This window comes from Channa argus, chromosome 12 (genome assembly GCF_033026475.1).
Source record: "Channa argus isolate prfri chromosome 12, Channa argus male v1.0, whole genome shotgun sequence".
NCBI classification, from domain to species: Eukaryota; Metazoa; Chordata; class Actinopteri; order Anabantiformes; family Channidae; genus Channa; species Channa argus.
Window position 1 is genome coordinate 12,261,715 of NC_090208.1, and position 19,170 is coordinate 12,280,884.

A 19,170-nucleotide genomic window follows, 5' to 3' on the forward strand; every position below is an offset into this window, starting at 1 on the left:
CCAGTAATGGATTACCTTAATGGTCAGCCTGTCACGGTCAATGTTTGCTCTGACGATTCATGTAAAGTTCCCTTCCCTTGGTGAAAAATCATACTGCAGCAGCCAGGCAGTGGTTGGTTTGCCAAATAGTTGTCACTGTGTTGGCGGCGCAATACCCTCTTTGACCCCTCCCCTCTCTACTCTTTCTCCCTGTCAGTTCTTATATCTTGCCAGGTTGGCTAAAAGGACCTGGGTACTTTTATTTAATATTTGTGCCAGTAATGCTGGAGATCTAAGCAAAGGTAAAATGCATAATAGGGAAACATTTTTGGCTAAATTGTTAAGTGACTATTAACTGGTTTAAAGATGAAAAATGAGAATTTAATGCATGCAGTGTTATCTGTCCTGGGAAGCAGGTCACTAAATATACCAATAGGATAAAGTTGTCCTATCTTACTGTAACAGAAAGTGAGGACGTCAGTCTGTCAATCAATTCTAGTCTGCGCACACTTAGAGTCCTAGAAAAATCAGTGTCACTTTCCCGAAGGTGTGAAGGGCCTTTAAGTGGTATGAACAATGAATTAACTGTCTGCTTGTACAAAAAGCTGGAAACTAAGATTAGACACTGGCAAAAATATCAAAAGGTGACATAGCTATGGAAATCATAACCTTCCAATCAGAACAAAAAATTAGGTGCATGGGAACAAAGCCTCGAGCATCCAGGAAGAAAATGCACTGAATCAGGTGATTGCACTACTTAGTTCTTTTACCTGTGCTAATTAGAATCTGCTGTGTTACTGCATGTGGATATTAGTACTACCTACAAAATACTATTAGTAGTCACATCACTTTTTCCCCCCAAAATGACATGAGAATAAAAAAAAAAAATTCTCATGGACAGCATCATCTCCTCTTAAAACTATCGTGCTGCTCATGTTAGAGAAAATCACCACAGGCAAAATTAGTTTGACATTGGTCCATGGCAGAGCCAATGGAGGATGACATATCTAATATCGAAAGAGTGGCAGGGCTAAATATTTTTGTCAGGCCAGCGGCTTTACTGTGAAGGGATGTGGATGAAGGGTTCATTTAGGTGTGGATTTGAACACAGCCTTCTGGCAACTCGGACTTCAGGTAAATGTTTCTTCTTGGTCTGTCCTTGTTGCAGGCAATTTCGGGCTAGAAAGCCTCCACTTTTCTCCACAGATGTGGATATGTGGCTTTTTAATGTCACTTTTGCTGTGACCAATTTTTTTAATAATAAAAACTAGACTGAGTAGACAAGCCAGATACCAGGCTTCATAGATGAAGTGTTGTCCATATCCTGTGGGAGATGGGACAGCATCATTACTCATAGTTGGAAACCCTTGTGTATACCAAGGCCATACTGCCAGAGCAGATATATTATCAGTTAGAGATTTTTAAAGATACACAGGCTCAGCATCATTGGCGTCTTTTAGCACCGCTGTGCATTCTCGCTGTTCTTGAATATCCTGTTGGTCTTCAAAGATAAAGATGTGCAGTTCAATCTGTGTATACAGCTGTATGTCTTGGTAAGCAGCTGTCCACTGCTGCTGTTTTAGTTCAACCATGGCTTGTAACATGGTGGTTTTACCCAGCTCATGCTGCTTGCTCTTACACTGAGCCACAAGTCAACTACCTGCTGGGATAACAGCCTGGGGAGTGTGTCACAGTGGAGGAAATAACCTGGGCAAATCGATGGGCTGTTTTTCGAAATGCCAATCAGACTTTGAACAGAGAGCAATTTGGATCAGTCTGAGCTGTCTGCACTCTGAGGTGCGAATCCAAGGTCAGACCTGTACAGTTTGAAAGACCAGATAAAAATATGTCAAGAAAGTAGCGTAGCGGGGTCTAATGGATGATAAAAATATCTTGTGTTGACCTTTTGTTTTATACTTTCATGGTAGTTTACCAACCTGTCAGAGATCATTTTACCTCTTACCATTAGGCAATGCAAACAAATGTTAAAATCTGATTTAATGAAAGTCCTTCAATGTGCACGCATTTTTCTTTTCCAAAGTAAATTAGTGAAAGCCATTTTTCTAAATGCTGTAATGGTCCCATGTCATCTTCTGCGGGTGGAATATAGAGTTCTGGTGCATTGCAGGTATACCCTATATTCACATGACAGGGAGTGACCTACCTTTACCTTCGAAATCACTTGTACTGTACTTTGAAGCTTGCGGAAAATCGAGCAGATGCGGCTCCAAGTGGTGTTCTAGTGATGGTCTTTATTAAGAGACTGATGCAGCTCGTGCAAACGTCCTCCAGCCAGTTTATCCACCTTTTATCGACTCTTCTCCTTCATGCAGTGAGGTGAATCCGAGCAACCTCTTGTTCTCAAATGCAGCATGAAAAGATACAAGTCAATTTCCTGTATTCCTAGCTAGAGCTCAAGGCTGTAACATCACACAGAGATCAATTTATAACATCAGTGTTTGTGTTACCCTGACCATACTGTGCAAAGAATAGGGAACACAGTAGATGTGTGGCATTTTGTGATGAGTTAACAGCTTCTTTCCAGTCCAGCGCTCGTACACTATATCTTCAGTCCTTTTTTTTTTTTTTTTTACACATGGAACCTGGACAAATGGTTCACACAGCTAAGTAATACAGCAGATTTATGGAAATGTCTCCTCACACATGAAATAAGTTGTTCAGGATAGTTTAGGCGCTTTCTACTCACCACGATAACAGCACAGTTAAAAAGGAAGCTGACTATTCTTCAAATGAAAAAAGAACTAAAAGAGCATTTCGATTCCCATAGAGGTTGACTAAAAGAACCTAAATAGTAGTCGAAGACAGTTTATCCTGATGTTATGAGTCATAGACACTACTTGGAATAAGCATGTGTTCATTGGATTTCAGAGGAAATTCTGATGCCTGTTATACTTTTAATAGGCATCAGAATTTGGTACCCAAGACAAATGGCGAAAGCATTTAAATTTCCATGGTCATTTAATTTCAAATTTGCTGACAGAGTAGAGAAAAAAAAATCCTTTTCCACCTTTCACAGAGTCAAAAAACAATTATGTATAGAAATCAATGATCATAATAAACACATTGTACTGGCATACTTGACATGTACCGTAAAACGCTACAGACTTTCTTGATCAGAAATATGACTTGCAAATGATATTGGGCAATTTTTGTGACTTCTGTGCTTTCTGCAAATATTTTGGGATTTAACTATTAAATGCTAAAAAACCTTTACCTCATTCATTTCGAATAAGTGGCCAATGTACAGTGTAAATTGTCCACACTTAATAGAATCTCCCTGATTATCTTGTATCTTTTGATGCTAGTTTGAGCAGTCAATACCTTCAGTGCATAAAAGTGTCAAAAAGCGGGATTCATTTTACAAACCAATCTTTTTACCTATCTTTTCTCTCTTTGGCAGTTTTGAAATGAAATGTTGAAAGGTTCGGTGATTTGCTTTATTAAGATTTCTAACTAATCTTTGCTTTGCTTCTCAAAAGTGTGTTGAAGCAGGTCAACAGCTGATTTGACAGCTGTTGACTAATACATGTCCATTTGTGTCTGGGTTGGTGGAGGATTCACTCGGGGAACATTGCCTGCCATTAGTAGTGCTGTTTTCTTTGACAATGGGCATAGTACACTACTCACTAAATTAAAATACTTATTCACACTGAAGACTTTAGAGTATAATAAATGTCAAATTTCAAGTCGTGCACCGTGATTATTATCATCAGAATACTACAGTAGCTTCTTAGAAGTTGTCCAATTGTGCATATTTTTGTCAAGGAATGGCAAAACTTTTATGTATTTGTCCTAGACAATCAATTTTCTCTCTCCTCAAGAGAGTGCCCTATTCTCCAAGATCATACCTTCTATTTTTATCAGTTTGCTAACATAATTAGATATTGAACCAAGGCACCCACACACAAGAGATGGAAATAAACTAGAAGTAAAAGAAAGATAGGAATCACAAACAAGTTGATTTGTGATATCTCCATAAACAATGGAACATTAAAATTCCATTACTTGCTTGGTACTCGATATAACAGGTTATGTATCATTGTAAGCAGTCTTTCCTCATTGACTCACAGTGACAGCTGACCGTATGTCAAAGGCTGCTTTGTATTTTCCAGGTGAGCTTTATTACAATAAAACACTGATCGATCTCTAGTAGACACCAGATATTAGCATCAGTCAGACTAGGCTTTGTCCAGGCCTCAGATATATGTGGCTATGCAGCACAAATAATCTCTTCTGCACACTGACTACCTATTGTGTGCTGATGTGGTGCGGAAAACTTCTGACGGTTTTGTCTGTTCAGGCAAGCTTCAATGCATGCCCAAAACTATTCATACTTTTTAATAAGGGTCTAGAGTGCAAAATGTCCAGTGACCACATCATGCTCTTGCATTTATAAGATTGTCTGAAGCCACTCAAAGGGCTGTGTTATCTCCACAAGTCACAATAATTCCCAAGCACATTGCAGAAACGGGGACAAAGAGGCCTTCCTCTATTCAGTTGTTATTTTTAATTTGCCTCGTAAAGAACTGATTTGCTAGCATCACTGGCAGCGTCACTGGACATTTCTGGAACATTCAGCACAATGCAATCCAGTGCAAGAGCCCTGCAATAAATGGTACCCATGTGAAGCTTAACATGTCTACAAAGATGTGTCAGGATGGTCTTTTTTAGGCCTCCTGTTGATGATGAATCAACCACTTCAGCTCCTTCTAGAGAAATTGGAAAAACACTTAAGTATATAATGTCGTTAATTCAGATCCTCAAATTACAGCCTCAGAAAATGTACAGTACTAGATTTAGATATTACTTTATATTTGGTGAAGCATTTACTGTAATAGTTGTATAATTATAAGCATCCTACTACAAAATTTAAAAAAAGCATCTACTTAAATAAAAGAAAATTATTATTTTTCAGATTTAAGATATTTTACTTGTTAGATAGGATATTTGTGGGGTGGCTTCAACAAAATCCAATTTTTTTTTTTTTTTTTTTCTGTTCACAACTTCTAAGCAGGCTAGTATAACTGATTTCAGATAAGTTAAAGCTGATAAATGTCACATCAACCAAACAAGCTAAAGGTTGCTGTCAAAATCATTATGTCTGAAGCAGAGCCAAATATGTCTGGGCCCAAGTCCGACTCCGGCTACACAGTAGATTTAAAAAAAATTATCACAGGTTATTTAGTTTTGTTGTTTAGTCATCTTGCTCCAACGCTTGTAAAATCCAGCTAAGCTATTCACAACACTGTCTTGCTCATAGTGAAAGTTTCAAAACTTTCTAGAGATTTTTTTTTTACCCACTAATTGCATTCTCTGTTATCCGTCAAATTCTCTACTTCATGCAGAAATGTCAAATTAGCTGGTAGGGGCATGTACGTCATGTTTCATTCAGGTTTGAAGTTTGCAACTCCAAAGTAGTTTTATTAAGACTGATTTACAAAGAGACATCTCCAAATGGGATATTTTTAACAAGGAAAAAAATAACTTTTTCTTGTATTTAATCTTGGATTGGTTGTTGTAGAACTCCACAGTTGATCAGTTCATCCCCTGCAGCTAGTTCAGAATGCAGCATCGAGGCTTTTGATATGAATTAAAAAGAGAGGCCAAGTTACAATTTCTCAGGCTTCCAGGTTTGTTTTGAAATCGATTTCAAAACCTTTATTAATCATCTTCAAAGCAATCATCTAGCCTAGTTTCTATCTAGTTTCTATTAGTACTACTGTATATCCAGATGAATTCACTTCAATAGACAAATGTGAACTGTCAAAAGTGAAGTACCCCACTGTGGTACCTTAACCATCTCTTCTTTACAAGTAGAACAAAAACTCACTTTCTCTAAATGTATGTTGTGCAGATGTAATAAAATTGATCCATGTATTTGTTTTTTTTTGTTTTTTACCAGAGGTGAAATTATTTACTGGATGCATGCGGGAATAAAATCTGCTTACAGAACAACTGCCACTTTGCCAGTGCAGAGTCACTATGCTTGATCACGCTGGCACCAATGTAGGCCTCAGGTCATTTGATTTCGCACAGTTGGCAGATCTTTTCCCTTCATATTCACTTTTTTCGCCATCTGTATTAAAAAAGAAAATATAAAATCTAAGTGACTCAGGCTACTCTGCTGCTACTGTACTGTCCAGCAGATTGAGTCTTAATTTAATTAACAGTAGCAGATTTCCAGGGCCATCCGTGAGTCCGGATGTTGCTCTCCCAGATAATGACTTGTGGAATAGTCAAGCTGGACCTGCAAATGGCAAAATAATTCTTTGTGATGGGCCAGACTTAGAGCCCGGAGGTCTCACCTGTTGGGAGCATGCAGAGCTTATTAAGGGAAACTCTGCACGATTAGCATTTTAGAAATAGAGTCTGGTACAAAAAAACACAAAAATGCAGACACACCTATACACTCCTTGATCAGACCAAGAGAAAGAATGTGTCCTCAAGTCAGATAACCCTTAAGGTCAAGCTTAAGGTTCAAGGATAGTGAGTTTTAAAACTTTTGCATGGTTAATATCAATGTGCATATAAACCACATTGTCATTAAGTAAATATGCTGTTTGTGTATCAGTTGTGTCAAATTTGTAAAATGAAGGGTAATAATATATAACAGTACATAGTACAGACAGTAACAACATGAATGGCAGATGATTCTGTAAAATGTTCTCATTCTTTAAGTTCCTATGGTCCCACCTCGTTGCCATTTAGATTTAAATGAAAACTTGTATTACATACTGTTAGGGGATTGTGAGTTACATGTGTGTTTAAACTTAGCTTCTAAGTGAGAAAATTAGGTGTTTACAGATAACACAGGAATCCAATTCCACAGTGAAGCATAGTTGATAATTCCACAAGGGATGCAGAAAAAATAAGTAGCAGAAATTCTCATTAGTAGTACTTTTATCTTTTTTGCAAATGTGGGGCTGACTTTTCCCAACTTTAAAAATCAAGACTGTAACGCAGCATGTCATCTCACATTTGGGAAATGTTTGTTGGAGTTTAAAGTTTAGAATAAAATCTTGATGGCATGTGCAGTATTCATGCTTTAATGCACAGGTCCGTCCATCCCTAATGGTTTTTTAAAATAGCTATCTTTGAAAGAGAAAAGACGAAATGCTTACACATTTCATCAAAGAGATGGGTTACTTGGCATAATTTATAAACTTGGATCTACAAAATGAAAGTAATTCTTGATCAAAGCTGAAGTAAAATAAAAGCTAACACATACTGTACAGCACTAAATCTTTCTTCACTCAATGCGTGTATCAAGGTTAATATCCGCTGCTATTGATGTAATTCTAAGACTTTGTCAGTATTACACACAGTATGTTAAGACACTTCTTAACAACATTTCAGTCCTATGAAAATCTACCTAGCCAAGCTGATGGAGCAGCACCAACAACTGCAGATGATACCGGTGCTGATGTTGGCCCCATCAATATGCTGGCAAATGGCTGTGTTGGCGTTGTTTTTCCTGTGGTTGTGCATGCCAGCATGTGGCAGCAGGTGTCACACCTGGCTGTTGCCTGGCAGAAAATTAGACCATTGCTCACACTCTGTCTACATGCACAGAGGAGAAAAATCTTATTTTAAACCTCTCTAATTTGGTAGAGTCAGTTTCCCAAACACTGTGTTCCCTTTTGCTGTTTATGCTCAGTGCTGGCCGAGGGAAAGTGTAGGCGAACGTGTCCTCTTCTGATTCACATGTGATAGCTCACTAGATGATCATTTTCACCTGCAGCGAGTAGCCTCACCTGCACGATATAAGTGCTGATGGTAATGCAGTTCCTGTCCTCTTTGGGGTGGCAGGTGCTGTATGTGGATGTTGCCACACTCACCCTCTAATAAGAATGCATTGAATTTTTCACACGGTCCCAAATAATGTTGTCAAATGTTGTCTCTTAAATGTGCTCACAGACAACATGAGTATTTTTTGAAGTCTTCATCATTTTTGATCAGACTGACTAATCTTGTTTTTAGAAAAACACCGAGAGCCAAGCTGCCTGAGAAGCAAACATTTTGCCTCACTTTGCCATGAAACATGATTTGACCAAAAAAGGCTTCATCACATCGTGTTCATGCCAGACACGATGTGCTGGTTTTAAATACCAGGTGCACTTCTCATTCTATTGATTCAGAGTTTCTGTAATGTTAAAGTAATGGGATTCATCCTAAAGATTTTACTAAAGAAATTACCAATCACGGCAGCAGGAAATCCACTAATATTCTGATGTGATGTTTTTATATTTTTTTCACTCACTAACCTACAATGTAAATAAAAGGATTTCTACTGCAAATATCAGCATTTGTATGCCATGTTTTTAATTTTAACTGTTTAACACATTTTTTTATTTGCTTCATAGTGATACAGTCCCTCACAAAGCATTGGTTCTTCATCACTACAGAAAATGAGATGCTACTTCTGGCTTTAATGTATATACCAGAAGCCGCTTCTACTTTAATAATTAAAGCATCCTGTAAATCCTTTTGAAGGTTATTCTTTTTTTAGCGTATTCCCTGAAAAAAGTAAAATCTTCCCTGTTTCCACTTGACATGGTACAGTCCAATTCCCTCCACCTATAAAAAGCTCTGACACCTTCAGCTTCCTGTTTGGCAGACTGGGCCTGTGAACTGTTGCTCAAGTGAAGCCCAGTGTATCAAAGTGTTTTGTAGCTGTTTTTCTTTTTTTAATAATGGAAATGAATGTGAACACGTGTGTGCCAATTTATGCTGTGGTTTCTTTAACATTTAAATCATTTAAAAATGTAGTTCTAGCACTGAGTTTGCGTACTTAAGCAACACGAAAGGGTTTACTATAAGCTAGGTTAGCATGCTAAAATCCCATGTGCAGCTACTTAGCCACTAGCTCTAGTGCCACGCAGTGTGTAGACGGGTGGTGTAGTGTAGTTTCTGGACTCAACTAGAGGAACATTTTGCCCAGTAATGGAACATAGTAAGGGAACTAGCAACAACAGTGTGTCATTCAGCTTTGACTCTACGGGGCACAGACTAGCCCCTCGACAAGGTAGGCTACAAATTGTCTGTTAGCTTTTATTCCTTTAGACTTCATTTTTAACGAGAAAAAGCAAATGACAGTCCTGAAGTAGCGTTGTTTAAGGTCATATGACTGTTGGAAATGCCATTTATAATACTGTCAATTCAGATCGGCTTGACTTTTGTTCAGGATATTTCTTATTTATTTGTTTAGTAGTATATATTATTTATTTTTGTTATTGCTCTACATTCTCACGGCACATATGTGGGAGCGGGGTGGGGATAAAGTGATATAAATGCGTATTTATTTGAATTCTAATGTTTGAACCTGACTACATGATTTGCCTTCAAATAACGGCACAGTTCTTTTGCTCGACTCTAATGGCCTCGTGAGTCCGTGTGTCACTGTGTTGTTTTTCTAGACACCCTGTTCTTCTTGCAGTCCATACAGTGGTTGTGTCAAAATAGACCACACACTTTTAGAAAAAGGGGGTTGGGAAAAGTGTTGTTCTGCCTCGGTCTGTGTGGGCTGTGAGCAGCTGAAGTGAAAACAAACACAATTGTACCCGTGGCCAGCAGACAGGAAGGGGCAACGGCATCTGTTGAGGAAGGTTGTTAAAAGTATTTTTATTTTTTTTTTCTCCCTCAACTTTTCTGGTTTTCCTTTCCCCTGGATAACTCCCCACCTGCTGAGAGGAAGACATAACACGAATTCGAAAGCCAAAATGGCAGCTGTGACCCTATAGGGCTGCTGAATGTTTATCCCTGCCTGGTGTCCGTCAGCTGTCTAGTTTGTCTGGATAAACATGGCTAACAAGCACCTGTGTGTTTACTCCTCACCTCATCAACAGGCAGAAAGGAAATGCAGAAGGAAGCCAGCTAGCTTGCTAGCACAGGCTTTCAGGGACCTCTCGGTGATGTTCGATCCGGCTTTTCACCCAGTTATCAGTAGGAGGCCTGCGATATTGACTGTACTTGCATGAACTATTAATCTGTGGTCATTTATCTTATTTAGCATTTTGAAATAGACATGCAGACACACGATGGTCTAACCAAGTAATAGTGCCAGATTGAACTTTGAGGCACAAAAGTCAGTCAGTGATTTATTTATTTTTCCTGAGTTCCCGCTGAGAAGGCTATAAAATCAGCAAGGATTGCAAAGGAGCTTGTTAGATCTCCCAGTAAGTTGTTTTGTAAGGAATATTTTTACTTCTGTAGATCACAGCAAACATTAGAGCTCCATAATGATTGGAGTAGAGAGATGGTGATGTGGGCTTTCTTTGAGCCGTGACGGATGGAAACCTTTGAATTAGTTACAGTGTTTGATAGCCTGAATATCTACTTGCGTTATAGCCGGTTCCTTACTTTGCTGTATTCACTGTACGTACGTCCGGATCCTCAGTTTGGGGGACTCGGCGCGTTGTTTCTTCTCATGTTGAGGTTGTGTTCATCTGTTCCTTAAGGTATGCACGACACAAATTGCAAGGTAGCGTTGTTGCAAATGTGTCCCTTGTTTTCATCAGTATGGCTAGACTAATGCAAGGTTTACTGATTTGGAAACAGCAGGTGTACTCCGCCGTGCTGGCACCTTCGAGCAGCAGCACTTCATTAGTTGAAGCAATTACTTTTGGGCAGTTGTGGTTTCACCTGGGTTGTATGAGCGTGGGTGCGTGTGTGTAACTAATTGAGAGTATACACCTACACCTCATGAACAAGCCACAGTGACCCCCGAGTGATTGTGAGGGACAGAAAAGTTTGAAAGAGCATGAAGGGCGAATGGCTAGTGTGTGTGATCATAATCACAATCGAAATTCACAGTTTAGTCAGCTTTTACACTTCTTTACTGATAGACGTAGAGATTGGTAGCTAATATGGAAATATTGCACAGGTATTTCACAATTGTAATTAGAAGTTCAAAAGGGTCAAAACCAAACATAGGTTTTTCAATATTTGTCTTTATATGAATTATTGATATTTTGATCTGATTGAGTGTTTAGAACTTAAATATTTTTCTTTGTCTTGAAGAAAGAAACATTTAGCAACATCTAACACAATCCAGTGTGAGGCTCTTTCCACCTCTTCAATAAACACATATCTCATCTACATAATTATATCCTCCCATTGCACCTTTGGTATAATTCTTTATCACCCAGCATAATAAACTCTTGGCCCCCTTGTTACCGAATTATATAGTTGCTATAAAATACTGCATTGAATGCACTTGGCTGCCCCCTCCCGTGTGACACATTCACTGATCTGTCTCAAAATCCAAATTTTCTGCTGTTGGGGCCATCTCGCTATATAAATGCATAATGCCATAATCCAATCTGATCTCCAATTTTTATTATTGACGTTTTTAGTATTTAAAAAAAAAACAGATTTAATTTTAGGATTAGCTCATGAGCCGGTGACTAATTTGGAAAAAATGTACGGTACACCCCCGTGAGACAAACTCAAACAGCCCCACGAATGAAAAAACAAGGCCACTGAAATGTAGGGCAGTGCTCCTGTTCACCCTTTTTTTGCCTTATCAGGTGACGCAGGCAGGACTACAAGAAGCAGACATATGTGCTCTGCTACAGGGTAAAGCTTAGGGGAACACGTTGTGTAAAGTACACCACCTGTGTGCTTGCTGGTTGTGGCATTACTGTGGCTACAGTCGCTACGACAGACTCAGCTGAGGTCATTTGCATAGTTTATGACTCTGGGTAAAAGGATAGACACCATGAGAGGTAGGCAGGCTGTTAGGAGGAAAAGAGGGTGTAAAAGTGTGGCTTTTTTGCGAGAGTCACACGACCCGACAGTTGAAACCGGTAACATCCATGTATAGGCCCTAAGATGTGCTGATGGGTGAAACTCAAACAGCTTGGAGGTAGGTTGTTTTTGACAGGTTTTCTGTCAAAAAAAAAAAAAAAAGGACACATGTTTGGTTGCCAAGTCTTGTGTGATGCTGTGTTTCTTCTTCTTTTGTTGTTGTTGTTGTAGCTTGCGCTCTACTCCTGAGGCTAGCTCACACTCAGGCCTGGGTATCTATACGGTTGTCTCTGTTTTCCCTCACTTATCTTGTCTGTAGCAGATCAAATAGAGAGCCCTGAGAACTGCTTATTATATTTGAAAGCATTTATTAAACGGGTCTTGAGGCTGGCTGTTTTTGTAATGGAAATTAAAGGAGCTGAGAAGGAGAGAAAGGATTTCGGTAGATTCATTCGTGGTATTCAATAACAGAACCGAATGAGGTACATATTGTTCTTTGTTGTGTTATAGGTGTTGAACAAATATCATTAAATTTGAATGTGCTCATATTCAAATGTTTGCTGAGTCAGAGGAGAAGAGCCTGTGAACTTTAGCCCATGTTAATGATTTCTACTGCTACTGCTAGGCAATAAAAGAAGCAGTGATACATATGGTGAACCTCTGCACTGCATACTGTTGGTGCATATTATATTTCTTCTTGAATGACATGTCTTAATGAATTGTTAAGTGCTACTATATTTTTTTATTTATTAGTTTCATTTGTTCCTAATGAATGTGTAATTAGCTGCTAAAAGTGATTGACAAGTTGCCCCGGGAGACGCAGTTACCAGAGCTTGGAAATATTACTTCTCTAAAACTGATTACCTGCAATCACTGATTTAATATCAGTGTAAGCATTTTAACAGCCTCACAGGTTAAGGAGTCTTTGATTAAATGGTGTTTGGTGCAAAATGGTTGGAATAGTGACAGAAGTAACAACGCAACGATTTTTAAAGTGGTAAGTTAAACTATTTTTTTTAATGTAAATTCAAGGTACTGGTTGTTTAATATTGTGTACCAACCACAGTGATGGTTGGTGTGGTGCAATGTTTGGCATACAAAGCGTGTACACACTTTTACTCAGTGCGTTACAAAAAGATCTAAGGATGCACTATCAGCAGATCGACTGTCGGCTTTAATAACCTTTTAGATCGCTTGGTTTAGTTTGAGTACTGTGTTAAAATGTTATTTAATAATGAAGTATTTGCAGTACACTTTTTTACTTCACTTTTAGAAAAGGAACCCCCCCCCCCCCCACACACACACACACACACACAAACACACACATTAAATATACTGTAGATCATTTATACCATGTGCCTTTGTGTGACCGAACTCTCAGATTGTTATTTATTTATTAAAATCAGAGCTAACATCAGTGTAGCAAATGTTATGCTGCTGCACTTTGATGCAAACTTAATGTTACCACATCGTCTTTCAAAGAGTGGCACAATTTTTCAGCGCATATAAGTGATTGTGGGACTATGCCGTTGTCAGGCCATCAAGTAGATAAATGTTGGTGTAATATTCATTGTTTTCTCCATCCATGACACTAATACCTTGTTTTAGATGCTGAGGAGTTTTGAATCTTCTGTAGTCACAGTGTTAAAATAAAAATGGCAAACATAATAGCACTTTGTGTTACAAAATCCCCATGTGCCCCCAGGATTAGGACAATTGAAAGAAATGCTCAATATAGTCTAGGAGAGATTTTATACTATTAACTCTATTGTTGCAAATTGTGATTGCCCCTGAAGAGCTTGCATAATAGCAATTGTCGGGAGTGATACAATGCTTACAATGCTGTCAAGTTGTTACATAATTTGCTGTAAGTAGATGCAGTAAACACTCTTACGTATCAGCATAAAAAAGCTACAGTATAGGGTCAAGTTGGAGAAGAAAACAGAATGCTGATAGCCAGTGAGGTGCAGTTTCACAGTGAAAGTAATGTTGAGATGCAAAAGAGCCAAGACACCCGGAAATAGCGTGGTGCCTGCCTATAGAAAGCCTGCATTTCCGAGAGGCCTTTTTGGCTGAAGAGCATGGCTGCTCAGTGTTAACAAAGACGCTGAGGCTGAAACCAAAACTCAAAATGAAAAAAGTAAGCTGTAGTAGTACAACTATAGTTGCAGCAATCAGTGAGGAATTAATGTTTATATAGCTGATGGAAACATTGTGGATACTGTCTTAGACTAGAGTGGCAGTGACTAGATAGAGCTTGACGGGGCCACTAGATTCATTGATTTCCTCGCTCATAGTGGGGCGAACGCAAGGTGTTTGAGTCACATCCTTGAAATATTGTGAAAGAGTGATGTGGAACATACTGAGCATACGAATGGACAGAGTAGACTTTCTTTTTGAGTGGTTTGAAAAGTTTCTATGGACGTTGCGGTACTTTCTTTTATCGGGAAACTAGGTCACTGTTGGAATTCATTGTAACTGCCGTGAATTGAACCTCTGTGAAGGAGCAAGCAGGTAAATCTAAACTTTTCAAAGCCATTTTTCAAGCCTATAGTACTGGGGTTTAGTGTTTTAAAGCATTTCCCTGGCGAAATATTTCCTGTACTGCACTTTTGTTTTAATAAAACCATAAATACAAATGTTGGTGAATGAATGGTCTTTAGATATTTCAAACTGTATTTTGTCTTTCAGGGTTTGGAATTTATAGGAATGTCCCGATGCTGATGACATCAGGCATCAGTTCGATTCTGCCCTTGTGTACTTGTAGTCGGACTTATGAAACTTCTCTGACACAGTGTGAACCCCCACAGGTAGTTGGACGTTAAAAACTGGTTTAAGCTGACTGACGGCAGCAAAAGTAAAGCCAACTGCAAGTTTTGCTCTGCTAAAGTTGCTGAAAGTCACACTCATGTCTCTCAACATTGTTTTAAATATGTAAAATATTTGCATAATATCTGACATCAGTGACAACCACGGGGAGATCTACTGTAAATATAGGTTTATTTCAGTTGTTTTACATCCGTATGCCTCATGGATTTCAACTCAAATCTGTGTTTTGTACATCTTTCTTCTCTTCGGTTTGTTCTTTTCAGCTAAAGTTGCTACCAGTTGCTGCCATATTTGTTTTGGCAGAAGAACACCTCAGAATTTTCATTTTTGCGGGACTTGTGGCTTTGTCTACTTCAGAGATAGAAGAAAAATCGTATTAATGTTTTGCCGTTTCAATTTAAGGGGATGGATGGTATATTTTTAGAATCTTTTGCAAAGTGTTATACAGTGTTATATTTAGGACCCCCCCTTTCTCTTTTAGAGTATTTAGGCTAATCGGTTTAATTCTGGTCAAATTTCATCAAGTAACATAATTGTCTCTTTGAACCTTCTTTTTACAGTGTGGAGTATTAATTCCTGTTGTCGCAGTAACATTGTAAAGGCGCTTACAGTAGACATAGTTAGAAAAAGAAAAACGACCAGTTGAATAAAGGAGCACAGGGACTATTTCACCCTTCATAAGGCTATATCGGTCCCCTTGTAACGGACGTTGCTGGCATCCTCTGTTGTCCTCTGCTCTCATGATACATGACAAATATCTGTTTACTCTTTCAATCATCCTAGGGGCTGAACTAATGCACTTTGCTTTCCCTAGTCCCTAAATGCCAGGCATGCATCAGCACTTACTACACCTCCTCTCACTACTTTATTTTTGCTTTTTGTATCACTACATTTTCTTTCTTTTTTCCCCCCCTCGTTCCTTGCACCTTTCCTCGGGTGTTCTTTAGAACTAATGATGCTGAGAAAATGTAATGCCAGTGCCCGATGGCCACGGTTATGTGAAAAACAACTCAAAAAGTGGCATAAAGAACCTATTTCAGTTATTCTTTTCGCCCTTGTAGATTAAAATGATATTCTGGAACAGACTTCACACGGAAAGATTTTGGTTCTTATGAGAACCATGTTCACTGTGTTTTTTGTAACACTGCAAATGCAATGCAAAGGACAATCATACCCTCTTGTTGCTTGTTATGTATTCTTTAGATGTGGAATTGAACAAGAGTCCTTGAGCTTGGCTTTTCCAAAACACTCACCCACACGCATATACCATCTTTTACAGACCAATCTCATTTCTCAGATGTGAACAAAACTCTCTCTCGCTCACTCGATTGCTCACTCTCTCTCTCTTTCTCTCTCTCTCACACACACACACACACACTCACACACACACACCCACGCACACACATTTGACATATGGGTTGAGTATATTCTTAGAGATGTTGTTTACCCTTCATGCTTGACGTGATTTTTAGAGTGGAGGTGGTACCAAGCTGTCCTTCTCTCACGCACCACATGTTTCAAAAGACGAGGCTTGAAAGCAGCGCGAGAGAATGTAGCACATATTCAATTATACAAGCATTTGGTGGAGTTCAGTTACATGATAATGCTAGACCATGTACATATAAATACCTGAACCTCGTGCAGTTCCAAAACTACCATGTCCCCCCAAAGATAAACAAAGTAAGCTATTAACTGAAGGCTAGTGTATACTAGAAGAAAAATTACACATAGGAGGTGATATGTGGTACATTGATGAAAAATATAGCGTTCCTGGCATTATTGAAACCAGTTGCCCTACACGACAGTGTAGGTATTGACAGCAAAACCAAATGTTAGCCAAGAGAGTCTGTGCTTGCCGTCTCACCAATACTTTTAAATTGATTATTGGTCAGGATTCATCGAAGTAGTTCATCCACCCATTTGAGTTTATTTGGCAGTAAGAGAGCCTCAACTTTCCCATGACAGTAAATAAAACCTCCATGAAGTAGCAGTAAATAATGTAAACACACAGAGGGAAGATGGAACCCGTACAGAAAGAGGAAATGGAGCGTTAAAAGGTGGCACATTTGTCAGGACTACCCTTGGGCTAAAAAGCCCATTCACCATCCCAACCTGCATCACATAGTGAATGTAATGTCTAGTGTCTCCTCTTAAGTCTCCACTGAGCGAGGGAGGTGCCCTGTAAGACACCTTGGAATTGAATATTAGCATTTCATAACAATGTTCTTTAAGTGCTTTGGAGCATTTCAGAAGCCTCTATTTGTGTTTTTATACTTAAAATCCAAGCATCTCAAATCAAGCATTCTGTGTGTTTTCTTTCTATTAGTGTTAATAGCAGGTAAAAGTCTGTAGATTCGATTTAAACCACAACATGCAAAGACAACTCCTTTTCATATGGAAATTTGATTAATATCATTTTAATAATGTACTGACAATGTGTGGTGTTGGTGCAGGATTATTGGGAGAAGACATCACAACAGGCAAAGTAAAGAACTGTATAAGACACAATCTTTCATTTGGGAGCAGCTTTTATACGCAAGATGAACATAACTGGAAATCCTGAAAGATGAGGGGAATTTTTGGCTATAATTTTACCATATAGTCACCATATAGACCACCTTGTGACTCCATTCTTTCATGTGTTTACATGGTAAATTAGATAATGTGGACTGTAAATTAAAGTGAACCTCTTTGCCCCCTTTGCCCCACATACTTAGAGTACGTACAGTATGTGGCTGCTTGTACCTTAGTTGCTAGACCAGTTTTCCACGAACCACAAGGTCAGCGGGTCCACTCCCAGCTCCTTCTCTCAAAATGTCCCAGTGGGTCAGGGGAGCTTCTTGCATGGCAGCCACTGTCATTAGTGCGTTTGAATTGGAAGCAAGACTGTAAAGCGCTTTGAATAAATGTCATTTATACAGATCATTTACCACTTTACATACAATATGTATTATAAATTGGTTAATTGACATCTATGGTCACCTTTCATTTTAATGCCTGCTCGTCATACATAGTTTTAAATCAATTCAAAAAAGAAATTAAACCAACGTCCAGGATGTTATCACCTGGGGTCTTCTTTCATGTTCCAGCAATGTTAAATATGTTATTAGCACATCAAAGCAGCAGTCTTTCTTTTAACATTCCAGTAATTGTTTATGTATAAAGTGTAAATTGCTAATGTCCTGGTCTGACCGTGTCAGTAGATCCTAATCAAAATGTATATAACAACAAAGCTAACACGTTAGTCCCATAGCTTATAAACACATGTAATTACTTTTACACACATTATCTTAGTACTATACTAGTACTATAATAAAAAAATGCTTAAAATTTTGGATTGTTAATGCTGTGTGTTAAAGTTTAAAAATAAAGGGTTATCACAACATTTTGATAGAAGTATAGCTTGATGCAACGGTGTAAAAACCTCCATGTAATAAAAATGTGTTATTATCTTTGTAACCAGTGTTTAGTGGCTAGTAAAACCCGAAGTAAATAATTCACAGCAACCTTTGATCCACCTAAAAAGTCAGGCAAATGGCAATGTAGTTTCTTTATTTTATCCTGTTCACCAAAAAAAAAAAAAAAAAAAGAAAGGAAATAGATTAAATAACAGAAAACTAACAGTGATGGCTAATGGGTTAAATAGCACAGTTTATTTTTGCCTCTTCCCATCTACTACATGCTGTACATTAAATAAAACAACAAATGGTAAATGATGAAGATTCTTTACTGTAGATCTAAACTGCGTAACCTCCGTGTGCCAAGACATAGTTTTGTCCTGAGATTTGCTGAGTATAGGTGATAATTCATAGAACAGGTGCTGCACCACAAGCCCCAAGGCCTGGGGAAGTGAATGATTAGTGGCATTCCCCCAAGATGCATTGCTTCTCTGTATTAAAACCAAACTCTGTCTTTTATTCCCTCCAGGTTTTATTAAATGGGCCAGTTGCCATAGTGACGCTTTGGCAGGATATTGCCAGGATAAGCTGTAATGGGTCTCTGGACACAGTTCACTCTGCTCCTGTGGAAGAACTTCACACTCCGGAAGAGACAAAAGGTAAACTTACATTTGCCGACCCCCTTTGCAAATCAACATATAGCTGCTAAAATTGGTTGGCAATGGGGGCAAAATGAGGATCTGGTCCCAGAGTTGTGTTATCAAAGGCAGCTAAGTTATTCATGGGAGGGAAAGGTAATAAAGGGGATTTACTCTGAAAATTGTCTCCTATAGAAGTAAACCCCTTAAACTCTCCCAGTAGAGAGCAAGCACAGTCTTGCCCTAATGCTGACCAATTCAAAGTGTCACCTTCAATTTTTAGGGATCTATCTCTTGTGGATGTTATGTCACATTGCCTGTATTTTAGATCTAACAAAGCAGGTTTTCAGCCCAATGGAAGCAGATAGGCAGTGATGAATGTTAAAAGCTCCGTTTGAAGGGCAAATACTCATTTCGCTTTTCTTACAACTGTCAGTGTTTTACAAAGATTCATTGCATTTAACAAAACATGCTGTCTATTCCAGCTTTTAGTCTTCATATATACATACCAACTGAAACTGTTCTTGTTAAAGTTTAAATTCAATATAGCGCGGCTA

The 19,170-nt window shown here is 38.6% G+C and overlaps 1 protein-coding gene across 8 annotated transcripts in view; it reads left to right on the plus strand.

Moving 5' to 3' along the window:
- The first annotated feature begins 11,550 nt into the window (after window positions 1-11,550).
- LOC137137369 (phospholipid-transporting ATPase ABCA1-like) overlaps window positions 11,551-19,170 on the plus strand; it is a 139,495-nt gene continuing 131,875 nt past the window's right edge. For 3 of the 8 annotated variants that reach the window (XM_067523551.1, XM_067523555.1, XM_067523558.1), the window contains exons 1-2: window positions 11,552-11,866; window positions 18,505-18,634. In XM_067523551.1, coding sequence (XP_067379652.1) covers window positions 18,569-18,634 — 66 coding nt within the window. In that variant the 5' untranslated portion in view covers window positions 11,552-11,866; window positions 18,505-18,568. Of the gene's footprint in view, window positions 11,867-11,924; window positions 12,746-14,439; window positions 14,559-18,504; window positions 18,635-19,170 lie in introns of those variants that run through there. The other 5 variants (XM_067523556.1, XM_067523557.1, XM_067523553.1 and 2 more) reach the window with 4 other exon arrangements.